General features: G+C 40.5%; 1 protein-coding gene across 1 annotated transcript in view; it reads left to right on the top strand.

Annotated features, from left to right (window-relative positions):
- LOC147031848 (sodium/hydrogen exchanger 6-like) overlaps positions 1-17,417 on the top strand; it is a 48,494-nt gene extending 31,077 nt beyond the window's left edge. Inside the window, exons 9-16 of the mRNA XM_085853079.1 lie at positions 1,022-1,110; positions 2,912-3,025; positions 5,152-5,263; positions 5,438-5,591; positions 11,961-12,021; positions 12,295-12,365; positions 12,562-12,667; positions 16,305-17,417. Of these exons, the coding sequence (XP_085709205.1) occupies positions 1,022-1,110; positions 2,912-3,025; positions 5,152-5,263; positions 5,438-5,591; positions 11,961-12,021; positions 12,295-12,365; positions 12,562-12,667; positions 16,305-16,550 (953 nt within the window). The 3' untranslated portion in view covers positions 16,551-17,417. The remainder of the gene's footprint in view (positions 1-1,021; positions 1,111-2,911; positions 3,026-5,151; positions 5,264-5,437; positions 5,592-11,960; positions 12,022-12,294; positions 12,366-12,561; positions 12,668-16,304) is intronic.
- The last annotated feature ends 3,774 nt before the right edge of the window (positions 17,418-21,191 follow it).

Here is a 21,191-nt window from a genome sequence, read left to right as displayed (position 1 = left end):
CAAAATAAAGATAGAACAGAAAAACGCCTAACTCAAAGCGTTGCAGCCCGAATGAATCACATAAATTCCCTCTAAACAACGGGTTTGGGGCGAACTACACATGTACTTAAGAGATATCTCACCGACGGGACCTGAATTGTGATTTGCGAATTTCCACAGCCGTAACAATATTTTAGATGGTTTGGGGATGTGCTCTACAAGTATCTGAAAGAATTCCGGTGAAAAACGGAAGTTTTAACATTTTGTTGGGGCATTTCATCTGACTGCGAGCTGGCTGGTCACGTGACGCCACGCAAACATACAGACAGCGAGTGATTGAGCTTCTCGGTGGCCCGAGGGTTCTTTTTAGTTGGGGTCCAGCTCTGTCCTGGATACAGCCATTAAATACACACACTTTGCGTATTTATTGCTGGGAGTGTGGCTGTGCTTTTGTCGCAGTGCCCCCTGCTGGTCAGGGAAGGAATTTATAATTTGTTCATGGTGCTGGCAAGTCATAGCCTTCTCTTTGCGAAGGACATTGTGGGGTGTGTAACATCCACTGACTAATGTCGGTCAACCGGATGCCCGCTTGATGTCCCTCTGAGGGACGGCGCACACATTAATGATGAATCTTGCCTGTGAAACATTTATATTTTATATATTTATAGATGACAGTTTATAGCTGGGCCGTAGACTTGTACCCAGGCTATACGGCTTCGAGGCAAGTGTGGTATCTCAAGGCCATCTTGCCAGTCCTGTACATTAAAATAACAATGGAATATATTAATTTATTTGGATGGGAAAATTTTGGTTGAGCCTCATATCTATGGTGATGAACATTATCCAATGTTATTTATACATATATTTTACCAATTACATCCTCTAATTGTACAGTATTGATTGATAATGCATATATTTTATTACAAGAGGATGACCTTGCTTGCATTGGAATGGCACGAGTCTATGATTATTTAATGGGTTATGGATGGTGTTATCAGAAGGTTTAAAAGTGAGATATTATCCTGTGTGGTGCATTTCACAGGTATTGTGGCAGTGTTGTTCTGTGGTATCACCCAGGCCCACTATACTTACAACAACCTCTCTGCAGAATCTAGGGATCGCACGAAACAGGTCAGCAATTCATCAGTTGTCTTGAACTTGTGGCCCAAGAGATCAGATTATTCAAAGCTCCCATTAGACGATTGTTGTAGGCCTTCGTAAAAGTTGGTAGTTGGCTGTACTTTGTTCTAACCATGGATAATCACACACACACACACACACACACACACACACACACACACACACACACACACACACACACACACACACACACACACACACACACACACACACACACACACACACACACACACACACACACACACACACACACACACACACACACACACACACTTACCTGCCCCACCAAAGGTGGATAGAGGTTATGTTTTCATCCCTGTCTGTCTGTGTATGAGCAGGATATCTCAAAAAGTTATGGATGGATTCGGACAAAACTTGGTAGACAGGTTGGGTGTGTGAAAAGGATAAATTGATTAGATTTTGGTGAAGATCTGGATCTGGTTACGAGAATTTTTTTATTTATTAACCGATTCTTCACCATTGATAGATTGGGCCAAAAACGATATATTGGATAGCATGATATTTCAAAAAGTTGTGAATGGATTCGGACTAAACTTGGTGGATGAGTTGGGTAGGTGACAAGAACGAGCCGATTAGATCTTGCCTGAGGCCTGGATGCAGATCCGGCCCATCCGTGGGATACAAAACGTAAACTGTTCAGCCTGGTGGAAGTATGCACTCTACCGAGTGCTGTTGTAGTTTGACTTGGAGATTATCATTTTGTAGAAGGAGATACAACCAACCAACAATTTCTACTAAGCCCTACTCCACAAAACTTTGAATCATGCAGGAAAGAGCAGACTTAGCCTCTGGTATCGCATTAGACACCATTTTGTTAATTGCTCCTAAACTTCCTTTCGCCAATACTTCAGCTCCAGCCTGTGGCATCCACTTTTTATCCTATTCTTAGCTCATTTCTGGACATATGGCAAAGCATGGAAATTGTGTGTAAAGATGAAGCCACACTATCAATAGGATTTTACTCTCATACATCACAACTGGTGGGGTCTAGTATCAAATGGATATACGTGAGCAGTTGTGCATGTGATTCCCTGCTCGCTCACCTCCATGGCAGCACCGTGATGCTGTCCACTCGTTTATGAAGTAGACTTAACCTGAGCTTGAGTCTAAGCCTGCTCTTTCTTGCTTGCTGTATTTCGAAAATGGTGTAGGGCTTGGTGCAAATGTATATCGTATTCTATAGAACTGGTTGCCTTTCAGATACGAAGGACAACGTACGCATGAAGCATGCAAAGTACTTGGTCAATTTGTTTATATTGCAGAAATTGCTGCCCAGACACCAATCACACACAAAGACAGCAAGCAGAATATCCTTGTTTGAAGGAGCCTCCAAGAAGACTCGATCATTTGCGATCTGTAGTCTAGGCAGGAATTTTGGAATTTAGCCAGGGTGCCGGTGATAACTCGTCCACTCGTCATGGTCCACAAATGTATACCATGGGACAGTTAACATTCACCAATGAATGCTAGCAGACAGGACACCTAGTTTAACATCCATCAAAGGGGTGGCACACACGTTGATGTATCGTGCTGCCTTCATAAACAACGGTGACGTAGCAGGATCGAGATTTAAACCCAGACTGGACAGCTCAGAGGCGAGTGTGCATACCTCTCGGCTATTCGATATATGTGTATGTACGTTTTATAATATGATTTTATCCCCTCTGTAATCATTCATTAAATTTTCTCAGCCTCACAATATGTTAACTTTAACTGGTTGATAAATGTCTTTCTTTTTAGTTCCTTATGCTTGGTTTCCTCTCATTTACAGCTTTTTGAACTTCTCAACTTCCTTGCTGAAAACTTCATATTTTCCTACATGGGACTCGCTTTATTTACCTTCCAGAAGCACATCTTCAACCCAATCATCATCATTGGGGCATTGGTATCCTTTTTGCAACAGTCTTCTAAGCCCTCAACAAAAGCATTATGGCAGTCTAAATTGGGATTTTAATTTTAGTTATTTCCTTTGTTTCTCTTACAACTTTCTCTGCGATTCCTAACTGCCATTTCCCGTGCAATTTTGCACCACACCCTACTCTTTCCCCCTTTCCTTTATACATGACTAACTGTTATGCCCAACAATGATGGGTGATGGGATGCTGTGTGATTTAATAGGACGGGATGGCCAGAGAACAACAATAGTCGCATAGTAAACAGAATAAAGAGAGACATCAACAACAGTCCTTTGCTGGATGGGCTTGAAGAGTCACTGACCAGAATGCCATGATATCTTCCAATTTGGCAAATGTTTTGAGAAAAGTCTACTTTTAACTGGGTCAAACAGATGAAATTAAGGAGTTGAAAGTAAATTTAAATTATTTAGGTAGAAATAAATAAATATATATGTATGTATATATCGAAACATGTGGAGTGTGACGAGCACTCCCCCGATCCCCATTGGACATAATCCTACACCAAAGCATCACCTCCAACCCAGAGGCCTTGGCCCGGTGACTCTGTCAAACAGACAAAGATTACATGGTCGACATCAGTTAAACATCAAAGGGAACCGCCTATCCGGATTTCGGGCTTATTTCCCCTCATCAGGACGGCATACCGATAAATATCTAACCAATGCTGACCGCATTCGTCACTTATACACCAGCCGCACCTCCTGTCTGTTATGGTGCATCTGATATGTATAAATGTCGAATGTGGTCATCATTGGTTAGATATTTATCGGTATGATGATAAATAAGCCTGAAATCCGGATTGGCGGCTCCGTTTGATGTTTAACTGATGTTGACCATGTAATCCTTGTCTGTTTGACAAAGTCACCCGGCCGAGGTATCTCGGTTGGAGGTGATTCTTTGGTGTCGGACTATGTCCAATGGAGATCGGGGGAGTGCTCGTCACACTCTACATGTTTCGATTTGCCCGCCGATCACATCACGTGCCTTCTGGTTGATTGGTTTGCATTAGCGGGAACAATCGTATGGGTGGCAGGCGGATGGTTGTTCTTTGCGGGTTATGCGGTTTTACCGTGTGAGACATGATCTGCGGCGATGCTCACCATAACAGTGTGTGTGTGTGTGTGTGTGTGTGTGTGTGTGTGTGTGTGTGTGTGTGTGTGTGTGTGTGTGTGTGTGTGTGTGTGTGTGTGTGTGTGTGTGTGTGTGTGTGTGTGTGTGTTATTTATTAACGGACTTTAAGGTTTGTGGAGGAGCTGCAACACAAATCGCACACATGAGTCAATATTAGACTTTACTTTCTCACACAAACAGCTACTGAGAATGGGGGAAGTGATGTCACTTCCCAGAGCACTCTGGGTACCAGTGACATCATCTTCACAACATCGTTTTTCTCTCCGCACTCAACGGGGCAATCAAGGAGGAATTTCCTCTTCCCCATGGATGCCACATGATGGGGTTTTTTTTGTTCTCTATCCTTTAAATGCTGATTGTTTAGCAAGGAAGCAGCACGTAGCATTTTTTAAAAGTCTTTGATATGACTCGGCCGGGGTTCGATCCACCAACCTCGCAGACAGAGCGGAACCTTTAACCATTATGCCACCAACTTTGTTAGTCTCCAAATTTCATAGGCATAATTATGTGTAAAGCAGAAAGAGGAGTAGAAGAAACAGAATCAGACATTGAAAAACAGATAGACACCATTCTTCTATTTATATAAATGATTACCTCCACCACCGAAGGTGGACGGAGGTTGGTTGTGTTTTCATCCCTGTTTGCCTGTGTGTCAGTCTGTGAACAGGATATGTTAAAAAGTTTTTGATGGATTTGGACGAAACTTGGTGGACAGGTTGGGTGTGTGACACGGACAAATTGATTAGATTGTGGTCAAGATCCAGATTGGGATACAAAACATAAACTGTTGAGCTTGGTGAAGGTATGCGCTCCACTGAGCACCGTTTTCGTATCTTTTATAATCATATCTTATTAACCATCTTTTTTTCTCGATATTTTTCTTATTTTTCTCTCTTACTTATAAGCAACCAATGTTTTAATGTAATAACTTAACTGCTACACCAACTCTTCATTCCACATGCAGTTGGCAATCCTTGTGGGACGTGCAAGTAACATTTATCCCCTCTCGTTCTTCTTGAATCTGGGCCGAAGGAACAAGATCAGCTTCAACTTCCAACACATGATGATGTTTGCAGGCAAGGCTGTTTTAAATCATTTATTGAAAAATTTTGAGGCTGTAACCTGCTTGTTCCATTTGCTCACAAACCAATGTATCTCTCAACCGGAGTCATAACTACAGGCTCCAATGTTATTCACTGATTCTTTGTGCATTTCTGCTTCCCGGCGCAAACTCGGGCGCTGTTATTCAGGTCTTCGAGGTGCTGTGGCATTTGCACTGGCGATCAGAGACACAGAAACAGAAGCCCAGCAGGCAATATTCAGCACGACACTTCTCCTTGTCTTCTTCACCGTGTGGGTTATGGGTGGGGGCACAACGCCCATGCTCTCATGGTTACATATCCGGTAAGTGGTTCACCTTTTTCTTGCCCTTCCACACAAGATTATACTTTTCAGGGGCAGTAGTTGGTGCGATAATTTGTTTTCAACACAAACTGTAAGTATAATTTCGTGATTTCATTTTAAAATAACCAGTGTTGTGCTATAGCACTAATTTCTCTGAAATATTTTTTGCCAAACAAGATGTAGAGCCGGTGATTTTCATGGAAAATGGATGGAGTTCACCGAAAACGGAATGTACCTGTCAACATTAGCGCGTATACACGAGCATAGTGCGCATCCGCAACATTTTAATTTAAAGTCTGAAAAAAAAATCTTTGCCACTGTACTGTGCAGAGTTCATTTTGAGAAAAATAGTTGTTTCTGGAATCAGTTGGCACTCACGGTGAGCAGCTGGACTCCTTGGGAAGGTAAACAGTCATGTTGCGATACATTTGAGGTCCACTTGTGACTCGATTTTATTGACTTCACTTTAAGTTGCGACTTGTTGACCTCGTCAAGTGATGTGCTTTGTTTTCAGTTTGCAAATAAAAGCTATTATTTGTTCTTAGCACGTTTTATAGTATGGTTTAGGTGCTGGACATTATGGCGCAATAATAGAGACATTCTCATGTCCACGTATACTGCACACTGCCAACTCAAAAATAAAAATTGAGTTAATAAAGTGCACTTGAAACACGTGTAAGTAACTAAGGTAGGTCAAATTACAAATACTAGTGCGTGCCCGTACATGCGTGCGTGGCCGTACATGCAAAAAAACGGAAAAAACCCAACTTTCAAACAACCACACAGGCCGGTCCTTCGCTCTCGTAAATGACGACTGCTTTGTGGCATTGTGTTTATCTATAAATGCGCATAAGAAATCGAGAAATTATTAGAATACAGTAAGTCATCACTATCCGGAAGTAGTGCGTGCCCGTACGGAATGTTCACATGCATTCCACGAATTATCGCTTGCATTGAGGTAACAACTGCTGTGATACACACAGAGTTAATTAAAATCAAGTTTACCTCCCTGTCTTTGCGAGCCATGACATTCACTGCCATTGACCATTGCCACTCCTACACCACGGTAACCAAGGCGCCCTTTCCCCATCGGCCACGTCTACGCAGCAATGTGTCCTGTCATTGGTTTGGTAAATAAATGGCCGCAGCAACGTGTCCTGTCATTGGTTTGGTAAATAAATGGCCATAACTTGGGAAACACTTGGGAAACAGCTGAAACGGATGAAGAAGAACGATATCAAACCTTGAAAAGGCACATACTCAGGTCCCCAGCGTCAATTGTGACATCATATCAAACCAAGAAGAAGAATTGTGACACCAGAAACAACAACCACACAGGCCGTTCCTTCGCTCTCGCGTGCCCGTATGTGCAAGAACAAGAAAAAAAGAAGAATTGTGAAGTCAATCGTGACGTCATAGCACTGTGTCCTGTCATTGGTTTGGTAAATAAATGGCCATAACTTGGGAACCACTTGTCCGATTAATATCAAACCTTGAAAAGGCACATCCACAGGGCCCCAGCAATATGCCTGGCAAGTTTCAATTAGATTGGACCAGGGGTTGTCAAGAAACAGCGGTCGCAGACACACAGACACACACAGAGATTGCTGGAATTATAGATAGATAATATTCAAACATTTTATTAGTACAACAAAATTTAAATATGCATTTCAATGAAATAGATATGATCAAAGCTTTTCGACTTTCATTCCCCAGGATAAAACCATAAACAGATGAAGAAGCAGCACCAAACTCTCATTTATAAAGTTGCAATGTCACGTCTTGAACGTTGATTGGTTGAGAGAAAGAAAGGACGGGATTACCTGATTGATGGAACCACAGAGCATCATGAATAATGAATAGGCGGAAATGAAGCATCATGATTAAAGACTGATTTGGTGGAGATGAATCGCCAAAGTACCGGCGGAAACGTAATGTTAACTCGAGGGGGAGCACTCGGGAGAGTGCAAAACCTCCGCCGCCAATACTGCTGGATCACTCAAGTGAACCTGATATCTTATTCATTAAATATGATGTCAACAGTGCTGATAGTTATAGTTCTTTTCTCCAATATTTTTTTTTGGGGGGGGGGGTTGGAAATCACTTAAAACATGTAGAAATGCAAAAAAAAAAAAAATTTTTTTTCTCTAACAATTTTTTTTTGGGGGGGGGGGAACCAAGTCCAAAATTTAATGGCATGATCCTTAGACCATACCTAACCCCCCCACCAAGTTTCGTCGAAATCCGTCGGAGTTTTTCCGTAATACTGTTCACAAACAAACAAGCAAACAGAAAGGGGTGAAAACAGTAACCTCCATCCATCTTCGAAGATGGTGGAGGTTAATTAGCTGAGGGGGAGGGGGTGATGGTTTTCATGATGACTCAATGTTGACTGTACAGTTGTCACACAGTCGAGCCATCATAGTCAAAATAGATATAAAGTTCAGACAAATTATTTCTGTCGACAAAGAATAGGGTTGGTTGACCTGATGAATGTGGCCTCCATTGCACGAAGTTGAGCTAAACCGCGTCCTCTACTCAGGATTTTAAACCAGCCAAGACAATATTGCTCTGCACACTGAGGATTATTCAGTAAATGGTGACCAATTGCAGAGGCACAGGGAATAGTTGTCGTACTCTGTACTTTCTTAAAACCCAAGTTGGTTGTCTCTGTTCAGTTGACTGACCCCATCTGATCCCCAAATGAACGTGTTGTTCAATGTGATCCTTCAATCTCAAAGATGTGTGGCCCATGCACTGAGCATCACACTGGCACTGAAATGTGTAAATAATCTTACTTATATGAAAGGCGGGCAGAACGTCTTTCTGGACTGATTGAAGCAACCGGCGGGTGGTGAAAGTCACTCATGATTGAACCGCATCGTAAGTATGGTCCACTGTCTGGTTGATCTGGTTTTCAAACTGGTGAGACACTTTGCCTTTCCAAGGTAGACTCAGGTGTACAGGACATTTACAAGGACTAATTATAGGATTCTTTGGTGGGTTCAGGAATTTGCAGATATGTCAATTGATGACCTGTTCAGGATACCCATCTATTCATGAATGTCCCACTGACAGAAATGATTGAAATCTGTGTGCAACTTCTGTATCATAGTGACTTGAAACCTCCACAAATCTCTGAGTCTGTGTTCATTGAATTAATGTTCATGGTGACCCATTCTGTGGAGTTCAGTTTCAATGATTCAATGTATACTCAGATTGATGATGTAGCGATGGGATCCCCTCCAGGCCCCGTCTTGGCAAACATCTTTGAAGGTTACTGTGAAAAACGTGCCTTTGCAGATCCACATCCTGGAGTTCAACCCCCTCCTATCTATTATTGGTACATGGATGACATCTTTGCTGTCTTCGAGTCAACCTCAACATGAAAAGTCTTCTTGGCATACCTGAACTCTCTCTATCCATCCCGAGAGTTCACCTTGGAGATGGAATGCTCCAGCATACTTCCCTTCTTGGACGTCTTAGTTGAGAAATCAGCCGATACTTATAAAACCACAATCTATCGTAAGTCTACTTTTACCGGACAGTATATCAGGTGGGACTCTTCCAGTTCCTCTACATACAAGATTGGATTGATTGGTATCTTAGTTAATAGAGCAAGAAAGATCTGCTCCACAGATAAACTCCGTGCTGAAATTGAGACCATCAAGACGATTCTTCTTGATAATGTTTATCCTGAAAAGGTCATCAATTGACATATCGGCAAATTCCTGAACCCACCAAAGAATTATATAATCGGTCCTGTTAAATGTCCTGTATACCTACATCTACCTTGGAAAGGCGATGTGTCTCACCAGTTTGAAAACCAGATCAAACGGACAGTGTACCATTCTTACTATGCGGTTCAATCATGAAACTTTCACCACCCGCCAGTTGCTTCCATCAGTCCAGAAAGATGTTCTACTCGCCTTTCATGCAAGTAAGATTATTTACACATTTCAGTGCCAGTGAGATGCTCGGTACGTGGGCCGCACATCTTTGAGATTGAAGGATCACATTGAACAACACGTCTCTTTGGGGATCAGATGGGGTCAGTCAACTGAACAGACACAACCAACTTGGGTTTTAAGAAAGTACAGAGTTTGACAACTATTCCCTGTGCCTATGCAATTGGTCACCATTTACTGAATAATCCTCAGTGTGCAGAGCAATATTGTCTTGGCTGGTTGAAAATCCTGAGTGGAGGACGCGGTTTAGCTCAACTTCGTGCAATGGAGGCCACATTCATCAGGTCAACCAACCCTATTCTTTGTAGACAGAAGTAACTTGTCCAAACTTTATATCTATTTTGACTATGATGGCTCGACTGTGTGACAACTGAACCACAGTCAACATTGAGTTATCATGAAAACCACCCCCACTCCCACTAGCCCTCAGCTAATTAACATTGTTTCTGCCGGTACTTTGGTGATTCATGTCTGCCTAATTATTATTCATAATTCCCGATGATTCCACCAATCAGGTAATCCCGTCCTTTCTTTATCTCAACCAATCAACACTGAGGACATGACATTGTAACTTTATAAACGAGAGTTTGGTGCTTCTTCATCTGTTTGTGGTTTTATCCTGAGGAGTGAAAGTCGAAAAGCTTTGATCATGTCCATTTTATTGAAATGCAAATATAATATTCATTATACTGTCTGATTTTGTGTGTGATTGTCTCCAGACTCGTTTCCCACAGCGTAATTATGAAAAGTATTTTTAAAAACAATTTTCTATTCGATGCACAAGGGATAATTCGACAATCGGAACTTGAGCACAGCCAATGATTGCCCATGTCACTCGCAACTGCTTCGGATGAGCGTGGCTATGAATCGAGATGTTGATTACTCGCGTGGAATAAAATTCCATCTTACGATATCTGGAGAGCCGAGTCGTCACATGCATGTGTGGTGTGTGCAAGTATGGATACACTTAATTTTTTTTACGGTGAAAAATCATAGAAATACAGATTAGATTGCCAAAAAAATAATTGAAAACATCAAAAGAAACACCTGAAACGCAAAATGAAAACTCTTATGGTCGACAATCTGTAGAAATTACTTTGTCAATGAAAAGTATTGAACCAATCAAAGGTGAGACCGTCTTCAACTACTCGTAATAATAATAATAATGATGATGATAATAAAATACTTCATTCTACTATCTATAATTCCAGGTGTGTGTGTGTGTGTGTGTGACCGTGACTGCTGTTTCTCGACAACCACTGGTCCAATCTAATTGAAACTTGCCAGGTATATTGCTGGGGACCTGAGGATGTGCCTTTTCAAGGTTTGATATTATTGGACAAGTGCTTCCCAAGTTATGGCCATTTATTTACCAACCAATGACATGACACGACACGTTGATGTGGCCATTTATTTACCAACCAATGACATGACACGTTGCTGCGTAGGCCAATGTGCGGCCGGCCGACGAGGATGTCACGGGCCATGCCAGTTACATGGCAGCGAATGTCATGGCAAGCAAAGGCAGGGAGGTAAACTTGATTTTAATTTATATTTTAATTAACTCTGTGTGTGGAAGTGTGGTTGTCATGAGAATGCAAGAGCGAAGGAATGGCCTGTGTGGTTGTTGTTTCTGGCACGCGGTTTGAAAGTTTTTATTTTTTTTTTTTGCACGTACGGGCACGCACTTCTGGGCATGCACTAGTATTACCAACATCAATAAAACACGACAATGGTATGTGATATATATATATATATATATAATACATGGACCTTGCTTACATTTTTAAACTAACCTTGCTTAAATGTGCACATTTTCTAGCCTGTAGGTCTAATCCCACTGTATCCCTCGATTTAACCACTGTTGTGTTGAAGACCCTTGAAAGTGTTACCAGAGTTAATGACAGATTCCCAGAGGGAAACCCAGATATGAATTTTGAATGGGGGGAAGATAGACCTGGTGTTTTAGAAAGAACATCTCGGTTCTGCAAAGGAAACTGACATTTTAGAAACACTGACAATCTGGCCTAAAACAACAAGACATGTATCTTCTTCCCTGGGTTTGTTCAAACACACACATTATTAGTCAAGCACCTGTGGGAACATTTGGAGGGAAGCCAATCCATTTCTGTCATTGTGATTAAAAACAAAAACGAAATTGATCTCACACTGATATGGAGGGAACCAGACCATGATACAAAATGTCATTGACACAATCTGTAATGGAAAATACATTATCCAATCCCATTCTCAGAAACATTGATGTGTTTGTTATTCATCCCCATTGTTATTTGAGGTTACAGTTTCAGCTTGTTCTGTCCTGTCTTGCCATTTTAAAACGATAGATGGTGCAGATTGTGGGAGGCAACTGGCTCTCATTTTGATTTGTTGTTCTATGCAGTGTTGGAGTTGATCCAGACCAGGACCCACATGGACATTCAGATACATTCCAGCCACTGCAAGTGAGTGGGTCACTCTACCGGAATGTGCTGTTGAGCACAAGTCCTGGTCCTTCTTGCTCAAGCCCTACTTTCCCTTCTAGACTTCCACTTTATTATTTCACTGTATCCTTTTCTGTTGATCTTCTTTTCCATCATGAAAATACATTTTGTTATCTTCACTGTTGTCTCACATTTCACCATGCAATGATTTATGTTTCCAACTGGTATTTGATCTACATATTTAGGATTTGAGGAAAAACTTGAACCAACCTTTTAAACTTCTTCCCATCGCAGAGTGATGGAGTCAGTCGAACCAAGAACGAGAGTGCCTGGCTATTCCGCATGTGGTACATTTTTGACCACAAGTATCCTACCTGTGTGATGATAAGGAAGGAAGGAAGTAGCAGTAGGTGTGATCCTACCAAGGAAGTAGCAAGGTCTTACCCTCTAGGGAAGATAACTCTTGGGGGGGGGGATATAAATGGGAAGATAGAAATTGGAATCATAATGGGTGACCTCAAGCTACGGTTGTAGTTGTCCACCTTTAGCTATTATTCTCAGTTACCTGAAACCACTGCTCACTCATGCGGGGCCACCACTCACATCTACACTGCCACATTGCTGTGAACCACTGGCTCGCTGTCTGACCAGTCTTCAGGCCTACGAGGTACGTAATTAACGTCACAAATATCAGGACCATTGATGATATGATGGATATGTGTCGCATTTGTTTCCACAACTGAACTGACTATGAGCTGACATTAATTAGAGCAATCATCACTTGACCATCAAGTGGTTTGTTGTGTCTCAGAAAATATTGAGTGAACAAAGAATGGGATTAAGAGATTTCTGACAAGAGTTTATTGTTGTGTGCTTGTCTTTCACAACAGATGAAATTGAGATTGGGGAATTCCACTATTTGATGACTAAAGTAACTGTAGAGTTCACAGACCACGATACCCCCCACGCAGTGTTTAAGTACATACGGTGCTTAAATTTTAATACAATAATAATTTCATACATTGTTTAAAACAAATCTGGAAACTTGGTGCTATTTTAGCAGTCTTGTACATCACCCTTACACACCACCCTATAAACATCGAATATGTTCAAGTACTGGAAAACTGGAGGTTCGTGGAAGTATTACGAAGGTGATTTGTGTTCTCCAGTGTTGAAGTGTGTAAATCAATTTAAACGAAGGTTTAAAGGTGCATAAATAAATTAATTCCGCATTTTACCGCCATTTTAAGCAGTGTCTATCACAGCACCCTGTCTAAGACGTTACATTAATGATTCGTGCCTGATGTATGTGTCCATTATAACGTCCTTAAAAACAGCAAGTTTCCTGTTTGGAATGATTTTCAATTTTGTTTGACTGCCAGACAGGCAGACTGAGCAAAACAAACAAACAAACAAAAAATCTCGCTCCTCTCTGTGTATATGCTATCAGTACAAGTTCAGAGACAAAGTACTGTTAAATGGCGGGTTTATCTTCCGATTCGTGTTCAAAATATAACATTTAATTCAAACAAATTGTTTCTCGATCATAAGCTTGACGATCCCAAACTGGTAAGACGGATGGACGGACATGAACATATTGCTTAACCCCGCTTTGCTCTTCGCGTGCATGTGGTAATAATAAATGTCTTTACATAGTCAGAGTTGTAATGCTAACTTAATAGCTTTAAAGGTATACTAACCAGCTTGTGCTTTATTTGCCTCTGCTGATTTGCCGTTATCTCTTCTTACTTGAGCAATGTGCCTCATAAAATTTTGTGAAAGTACTTTCACTTGGGTTCTACAAGCTGTAGTACAGCAGGTGAAAATAAATTGTTGGTTAACTCCAACCAGTCCTAAACGGGCCGCAACCCTCACTGAAGGAACTGTGCTGTAAAATTAAGATGCGAGAAGGGAAAGGAAGAAGGACGACGGGTTTTGACAAGTGGTTGATTGTACGCGTCGGTAGAGCCCACAACAGATAAAGAAAGTAATACAAATTTTCTTGTCCACGTGCTTGCGCTTGTAAATCTGGGTGCCCACTTGTAATGGAAACTATGTTACTTTTGTGAAGAACAAAAGATTACACTTGTTCTGTTATAATCTGCCATTATTATTATTATATTATTTGTTTCATCTGCCCCCCCCCCCCATGTAAGCTTTATCAAACCAGTGTGAGATTTGAGCATGTGTAAACAAACATGTTTGTGTTCTATTCTGAACCCCTGGCTCGAACTCCATGTACCGTATGCATATTTGTGCCATGGTACAATGTGTCCTAATGTCCTAGTAATTAATGTAAAGGTACATTGTTGTTTACTAATAGCCTCCAGGTGATATCTGGACAAGCTCATCCATAAGATTTAGATCACTGTGTATAGGCAACAGACCGTTGCAGTGACTGCTCCCTAAAATAAAAAATAACCTGGGGGTTAAATACATGAAGCAAAAACGTGCTTACTGCATATATATATATATATATATATATATATATATATATATATATATATATATATATATATATATATATATATATATATATATATATATATATATATGTGTTACATCGTGGTTATATAACTCGGATAATTCCAATTGCACTGCATGGGCCAACAACTGAGACCTTTGCAGCTTCACAAAATGGTGATGGTATGATGAAAAAAAAGAAAAATTCCAGGTGACAATTGTGGGTGCAGTCGGGCCAGCTGTCCAGCCAATGGGGTGACAGCAGTCCGTCCACACATACATGGTCCAAAAACGAACTGGCTTTTATATACCTGTATATTAGATTATTTTGTAACCTTAGCCCTAACTCTGCTTAGTTACCTCCACCACCAAAGGTGAAGGAGGTTATGTTTTCACCCATTTATTTTATGTTTTTTTGTGCAGGATATCTCAAAAAGTTGTGGACGGATCTGTATGAAATTTTGTGGACAGGTTTGGTGTGTGGCGAGGAAGAATTTATTCGATTTTGGTGAAGATCCGAATCCGACGACTAGAATTTTTAAAGTGATTCTTCACCATTGAGAGACAGGGCCAAAAATTATATTTAGCACAATATCTCAAAAAGTTTTGGACGGATTCGGACGAAACTTTGTGAACATGGGTGTGTTGCAAGGACAAATTGATTCGATTTTGGTGAAGATCTGAATCCGAATCTGGATACGAGAATTATTTAATATACAAAGTGTTTCTTCACCATTGAGAGATTGGACCAAAAACGATTATATAGCAAGATATTTCAAAAATGTATTGGGGCCCGATATGTTCCCGTGGATCAGACGTTGCGTGGCGGAGGTATGCGCTCGACTGAGTGCACTTCTCGTTTAAACCCTGCTGTGATCCCAAATCCTGTTGTAATGACCAAAACTCCATGGATATCCTGTCACCCTCAGCCAACATCTTCCAATTCTAAAATTTCCCTGAATTGATGAGGGTCACCTCACCCACATGGTGGCCACAATGTCTTGTCACCCATTGTAAAATTGACATTGCTTTTTATCATATTAGCTGGCAACACTGAAGGGTTCTTTCTTTAAGTTATACCACATACCTTTACAGTACTCTTGCTTTATTACACATTTTACAGCAGATGACAAGCCTGAAGTGTTTAAGTGGATCCGTTTGTGCTCCATCATTGTCATCACAGAGGATAATTTGGCACCATGATCTGTGGGACATTTTCTGGAGCATTTGTGTGGTGATGTGATTAAAAGCAATCTCACTGCTTGTTTAAGGTCATCAGTGGTTTCGTAATGCTGTTGTGCAACAATTTCTTTTATGAATCCCCAAAGGGAATTATCACAAGTCCACAGGTCTGGGCTTCGAGCTAGCCAGCCAAGAGGTAATCGAGACGCTGACAACAATCCGTTGTTCAATGGTGCAATTGCTTGTATCACCCATGGTTCCGTTCACTCTATCTGAAAAAGGGTGGCCAACTTGAACTTTATTGATATGTCGTACCTACATAATATTCAGCCTTCAATGTACTTTGTCCAGTGGTCAACAAATTTATTGATCCTAGCACAGAAGCCTTCCTTCTGAGTTGTCCTTCGTGGTGTACATGGACATGTTAACCTCTTTCGTGCCTGTGAATGAAACACCTTCCCCAAAGCTTGGTAAATTATTATTATTATTATTATTTTTCTTCAAATTTATCGTCGGATTTCAACAAGCATTTTTTTTTCTGCATCATCATAAATTTAAATGAAAGTTTATCACCTTTTTACTATAAATGTTATATGCTGGGTGGAAACTTTTGGGTTAGCCCTCATTGACACACCTTTTTTAATTTTTCCTTTATCCAGAACCAAGAACAGATTCAAGACGATGACTCGATGCTTGTCCTGGGAGATGCTGATGTTGTCCTGACAACACCTGAATCCTCAGCTGCTAATGGCTCATCAGGTACAATGATGACTGGTAATGGGCAGCCTCCATTATCTGGTGACGAGGGGCTTGAGATGGACGGAGGTGCTGGACATGAAACGGAGCTGGTTGGCCGTGGAACACGCCTCGTTTTACACGCATCAGACGGAGATCAGCTTACTTGAGCTGCCTTGGTTGTTCTCCACTTTTTATTTTTTGCTCTGGCAAGGAGTTAATTCAATTGTTATTGTGGTTGTTCATTAATTTGTTATCTTTTTGAAACACTTTTTTCGAGTCACTTTTGAGCATGATGCGAGTTTTGTACTTCATGACCCCACAGTTGGTTTTTCTTATTTTAAAATATTCTTCATTTTGTTATTTTTATCTATTCCTCCTTCCTCAATGGCATGCTTTTAGAAAGGGCTAGGCCTTCCAGCCTGCGGAATGTCAGCCGATTCTCTGGTCAGGAAGGAGAGAAGCAGTATTACAAAGAACTGCTTGATGCTAGCCATCTGTGAGGGATTATTTCACAAGTGTGAAATAAGTTTGCATTATTTATACTGCACCCCCTCCCCCCCGATTGGCTGTTGCTTCTTCAAAAGCAGGTCTTGGGTCTAGACCATTGCAGGTAATATGAAAGTTGTATGTAACGATTTCATAGGTTTGGCGTATAGGATTTGGTTTAGGACTTTTTTGATCATTGGGTATTTTGGTTTAAGATGAGATTCGGTATTCCACTTGCAAGTCATTTGGTGAAGGAGTGCTGGCTTCAGCAGAAAACCTGCACAGCTGGAGCTGTTCCTACGCATATTGGTCATCTTGTCTGGACTCTTAAATGTCATTACGCAACCTTACAAGAGTTGCATTGTACTCGTGTGTATGATAATGTTCAAAATGAAGGAATGGAGAAACCCCTTGATGAAAGATGAGTATGAACATTTTCTGTAAGTACTATTTGCATTCTCAAAACACACACACACACACACACACACACACACACACACACACACACACACACACACACACACACACACACACACACACACACACACCTTGCACCGATGGGAAGACTTGCAAATGAAACAAACCTTGCTGGAATTGGACGTTGATTGTTTTATGAGGAAGGAATAATAATTGGAATACCATTGTTGGGTACGAAATTGGTTGAAGCACTGACGTTGGTGGTTTTGTACATTTTGTTTCTCCTTCACCATTCTCAAGTATGGTGCAATGGCAATGCCTTTTGTTACTGAAGATAGTTTCTCAGACTCCAACCACTGTCACACATCTACATCATCTTAAATCGATTGAGTGTGCTATTTGATTAGCATGCATGTTGTGCCTATATCTCCTACCTGTTTCATCTCTGAAACACTGCAGTCAGTCAGTCTGCAGAGTCTATTTGTGTGTTTTGCATATGCACATATTGCCATGGTATTTTGTGTACGTGCACCGTTTGAGCTGCTGCTGTACCCGTGTGCAACATTTTGGGTTGTAAAGTTAACTTTAAATGTACATAACTGCACTAGTATCATAAGACTATCCTCACTTGGTGTCTTGCTCTTTCGGAGAGCAGATGTTGCTCTGGTACAACAAATGAACAAGTTGACTTAAGCACTTTTGAAGTTGTCTATAATCTGTATCCCACTCTTGATGACCACTCCCCCCTTCCTCTCCCTCCCATACTTCCATTTGTTGTAACTTTAACTCTTGTTAAACACGAATGGTACATTATAAACTTGTTTGCATTCATTTTTAGATTGATCCTTCAATAAGATCACCTGACAGCAAAAACTGTCCTGGCAAGTGGATCCTCAGTGTACACTTTAATGTGGTGACAGCAGACTTGCTGTTATTGCCATTAGTGTTTACCCATTACGGCACCGAGCAGAAGTTACTGGCTTTAACAGATAATTTGTCAGATCTCAAAAATAATTTTGAAAACTTCGCAATAATTACCAGCTTAAACTTCACATTACGCAGCCCTGATGGTATCATCCATTGTATCTTTGTGCAAGTTGCAAATGATGTTGCACACTGGTTTACATCAAAATGGCCTCCATGAAAAAGTAGGTCGTGAGATTCATCGTGCAAGTGTGCCCCACCACCCACACATTTCTATCCTCGTAGGTGTATAGCTTTACTGCAGAAGGCCTCAACTTTTGCAACCTTGCTTTTGTGGCATCCATTCTTGCCAGGCATATATCGCAGCATGCACATCCAGGGAACCCAACTTACTGTTACCACTCTGGGGTCTAAGGCAATAGAAATACCTAATGAACATCTGTATCAATTGATATCATGTTGGATGCTGAAAGCTGATGTGTATGCCTGAAAGCAGTTATGACACTGGATGACGATGCATTCGCAGCATGGAGACTACGGATCGTTGCGATGGAGAACGAGTGACTTATCCCTGGAAATGGAGGTGACTCAGATACTGCTTGTCATTGATGTTTGTGACCTTGAACAGTCTCATACCCTGTTGGAGATGGGCATGAGTTTGCTAGAGGTGAGAGCATTTAAGTTGAGCAGAAAGCAACGCAGCATGGTTGGTGTCGGGTAAGTGTGCAGAGGGTCGTAGTTCATGAACTGGTCATCATTTGCGTTACAGGTTCAAAATATTCAATTTTTCAGTTTTCTCTATGTTGATAGACATCAAGCTACATGCACTTATGTGAAAAAAATTAGCAAAAACCACTAATTAACGGCGAATATGGTATTTTTCATTATGAACTTTAATGGATAATGCATTACAAGGAAAACACATTTTCGCATTTATCTCAAATTCACCCTTTGAGTAAATTGGATGTGGATCAGTTATCCTTTGGCCGTTTTGGACAATTCAAGTGCCAAATTAATCCTTAGAATCTGCTAGATACATAACTATGTAAAGATATTTACTAGATCTCTTTTAGGAGTTTGTACATATTGGTCAGGGTTTACTGAATAATGAGTTGAATAATCAATTTTGCATCAAGCAACAGCAAGTCCCAAGTGTTACTCACCTAAAAAATAACAAAATAGATTAGATTAAAGCTTATTGATTGAAATAAATTCAGTTTATTCCAAATTTGACTCACCACATCCGCCACCTCCGCCTGTTTACTCCACCCCTGACTTGTATCACTTATTTGCCTGTTAGACAAAAACTATTGCATATTTTTCATTTCTGTTTTTTTCCACATTAAACTAGATAAAATTACCTTTCTTCTCATACTAAGATATCTAGATATCTGTGGTTTTTCTGGTCTGTAGTCAAAGTGGAAAGTGGATGTTTTGAAAAACATGTAACAACTCCGCCTTTTTAGAGTGACCAGTTCATGAACTACGACCACAGCCCAAGACGACATCACTAACTCTGTCTCTGTCTCTGAGGAGAGTAGCGTCCATCCAGTTGACATATGAAGGTGTATACCTGGCACTGTGACAAATCACACATAGGAGCATTTCTGCTGGCGACGTCGAGGTCAGATTGGCTGAAACTGCTTGATGTTATAGTGCCATCTGGTAGTGGCTAACAGTGGAAAGAAATGCAGTAAGTCGAGGACGAGCTGAGCGTTCACCCCAGGGATAGCTTGCGATTTGCGTCCACACAGGGCTCGCTGCCGGTCAGAATACAGGTACGTTGATTTGACTGAATAATGTATGGAGAGAAGTGTTTGATGGAAGTAGCAATACTGAGAGCTTCAACTTCACAGGGAAGTCAAGACACATGGTGGTTTTTTTCAGTTTAGCATTGAAGAAACCAGTGGAGCCAAGGTTCCCCATCATGTAACACAAGTATATGTAAAATGTTGCTTCTGGGAAATCCATTCAAATGAATGGGGAAAAAAGGGAAAAACTATCTGGCCCAAGCCCCAAAAGCTCTGAACGAGAGACTCACTTCCTCCCCATCAACCCCTTCCCTCCCATACCAGCAAATGGAAAATTCTAATTTATTGATGAAAGCACTTCTTCCCCCCCCCCCCCAACATAATCACAGTCCTTTCATATTTCATTATACTGAGAGAAAACCAATGAATATTTGTCCATGTTCTACTTTAGGGAATAACTTGATTTTCTTAAAACATTCATTTCCATCGAGTATATTCACAAAGAATAACTTGGAACTTGGTTCTTGGTTTAAGTATTTTTGTTGAGCAGAAATGAAATGATAAACTTCTCTCAATGCTCTTGCTTGACCACCTCCTGAACCACATGTCATTTTGAGATTGTAGTAAATTGTTTTTCCATTGTTCAATTGATAACCATCAAAGTTTACAGTCCATTCAAGGATATTCATTTTTTCTTTACATCCTCCAACTTATTTGTCGTTAAATTTATCCGCTTATTTGTTTTTATCTACTTTTACCCTGGTTATTTCTTCAATAAGACTTATTTGATATTTCTCACATTCATTATGTTTCCCATTTAAATACCAAGGCTGATTATATATCCACTCTTTGGTTTGGTTATTGCTTGGTTCTATCACTTATAAATCGGTGAAAGACGGCGGTAGCCCGTTAAAATCCCCAACCCAACATCTTAACACTTATATTTTAGAGAATGGAATCAATCGTCTCCCTTTTGGTTATAAGTATATCTTTTATCATGAAAAGCTTCTAATGCTTTCTTATTTACTTCTTCTGTATATAATTGATGTTTATAACTTCTTATTGTATTCATTTTTCTATACTCTTCCTTCTTTAAGGTTAAACAGTTGTAATAATGTTTAAAGTTTATTGTTTCCTTTATTATATTTTTCTTTATTCCCTTGAGCTTCTTCTCATACCCTTCAATATTATTATTATCAATATACTTATAAGTAAAAGACGTTGATCTCA

Source organism: Eptatretus burgeri, chromosome 2, assembly GCF_056783735.1.
Source record: "Eptatretus burgeri isolate ZD-2024b chromosome 2, Ebu_testis_v1, whole genome shotgun sequence".
NCBI lineage: Eukaryota > Metazoa > Chordata > Myxini > Myxiniformes > Myxinidae > Eptatretus > Eptatretus burgeri.
The sequence above is the reverse complement of the archived record's forward strand: the minus strand, read 5'-3'. Positions and strand labels throughout refer to the sequence as shown.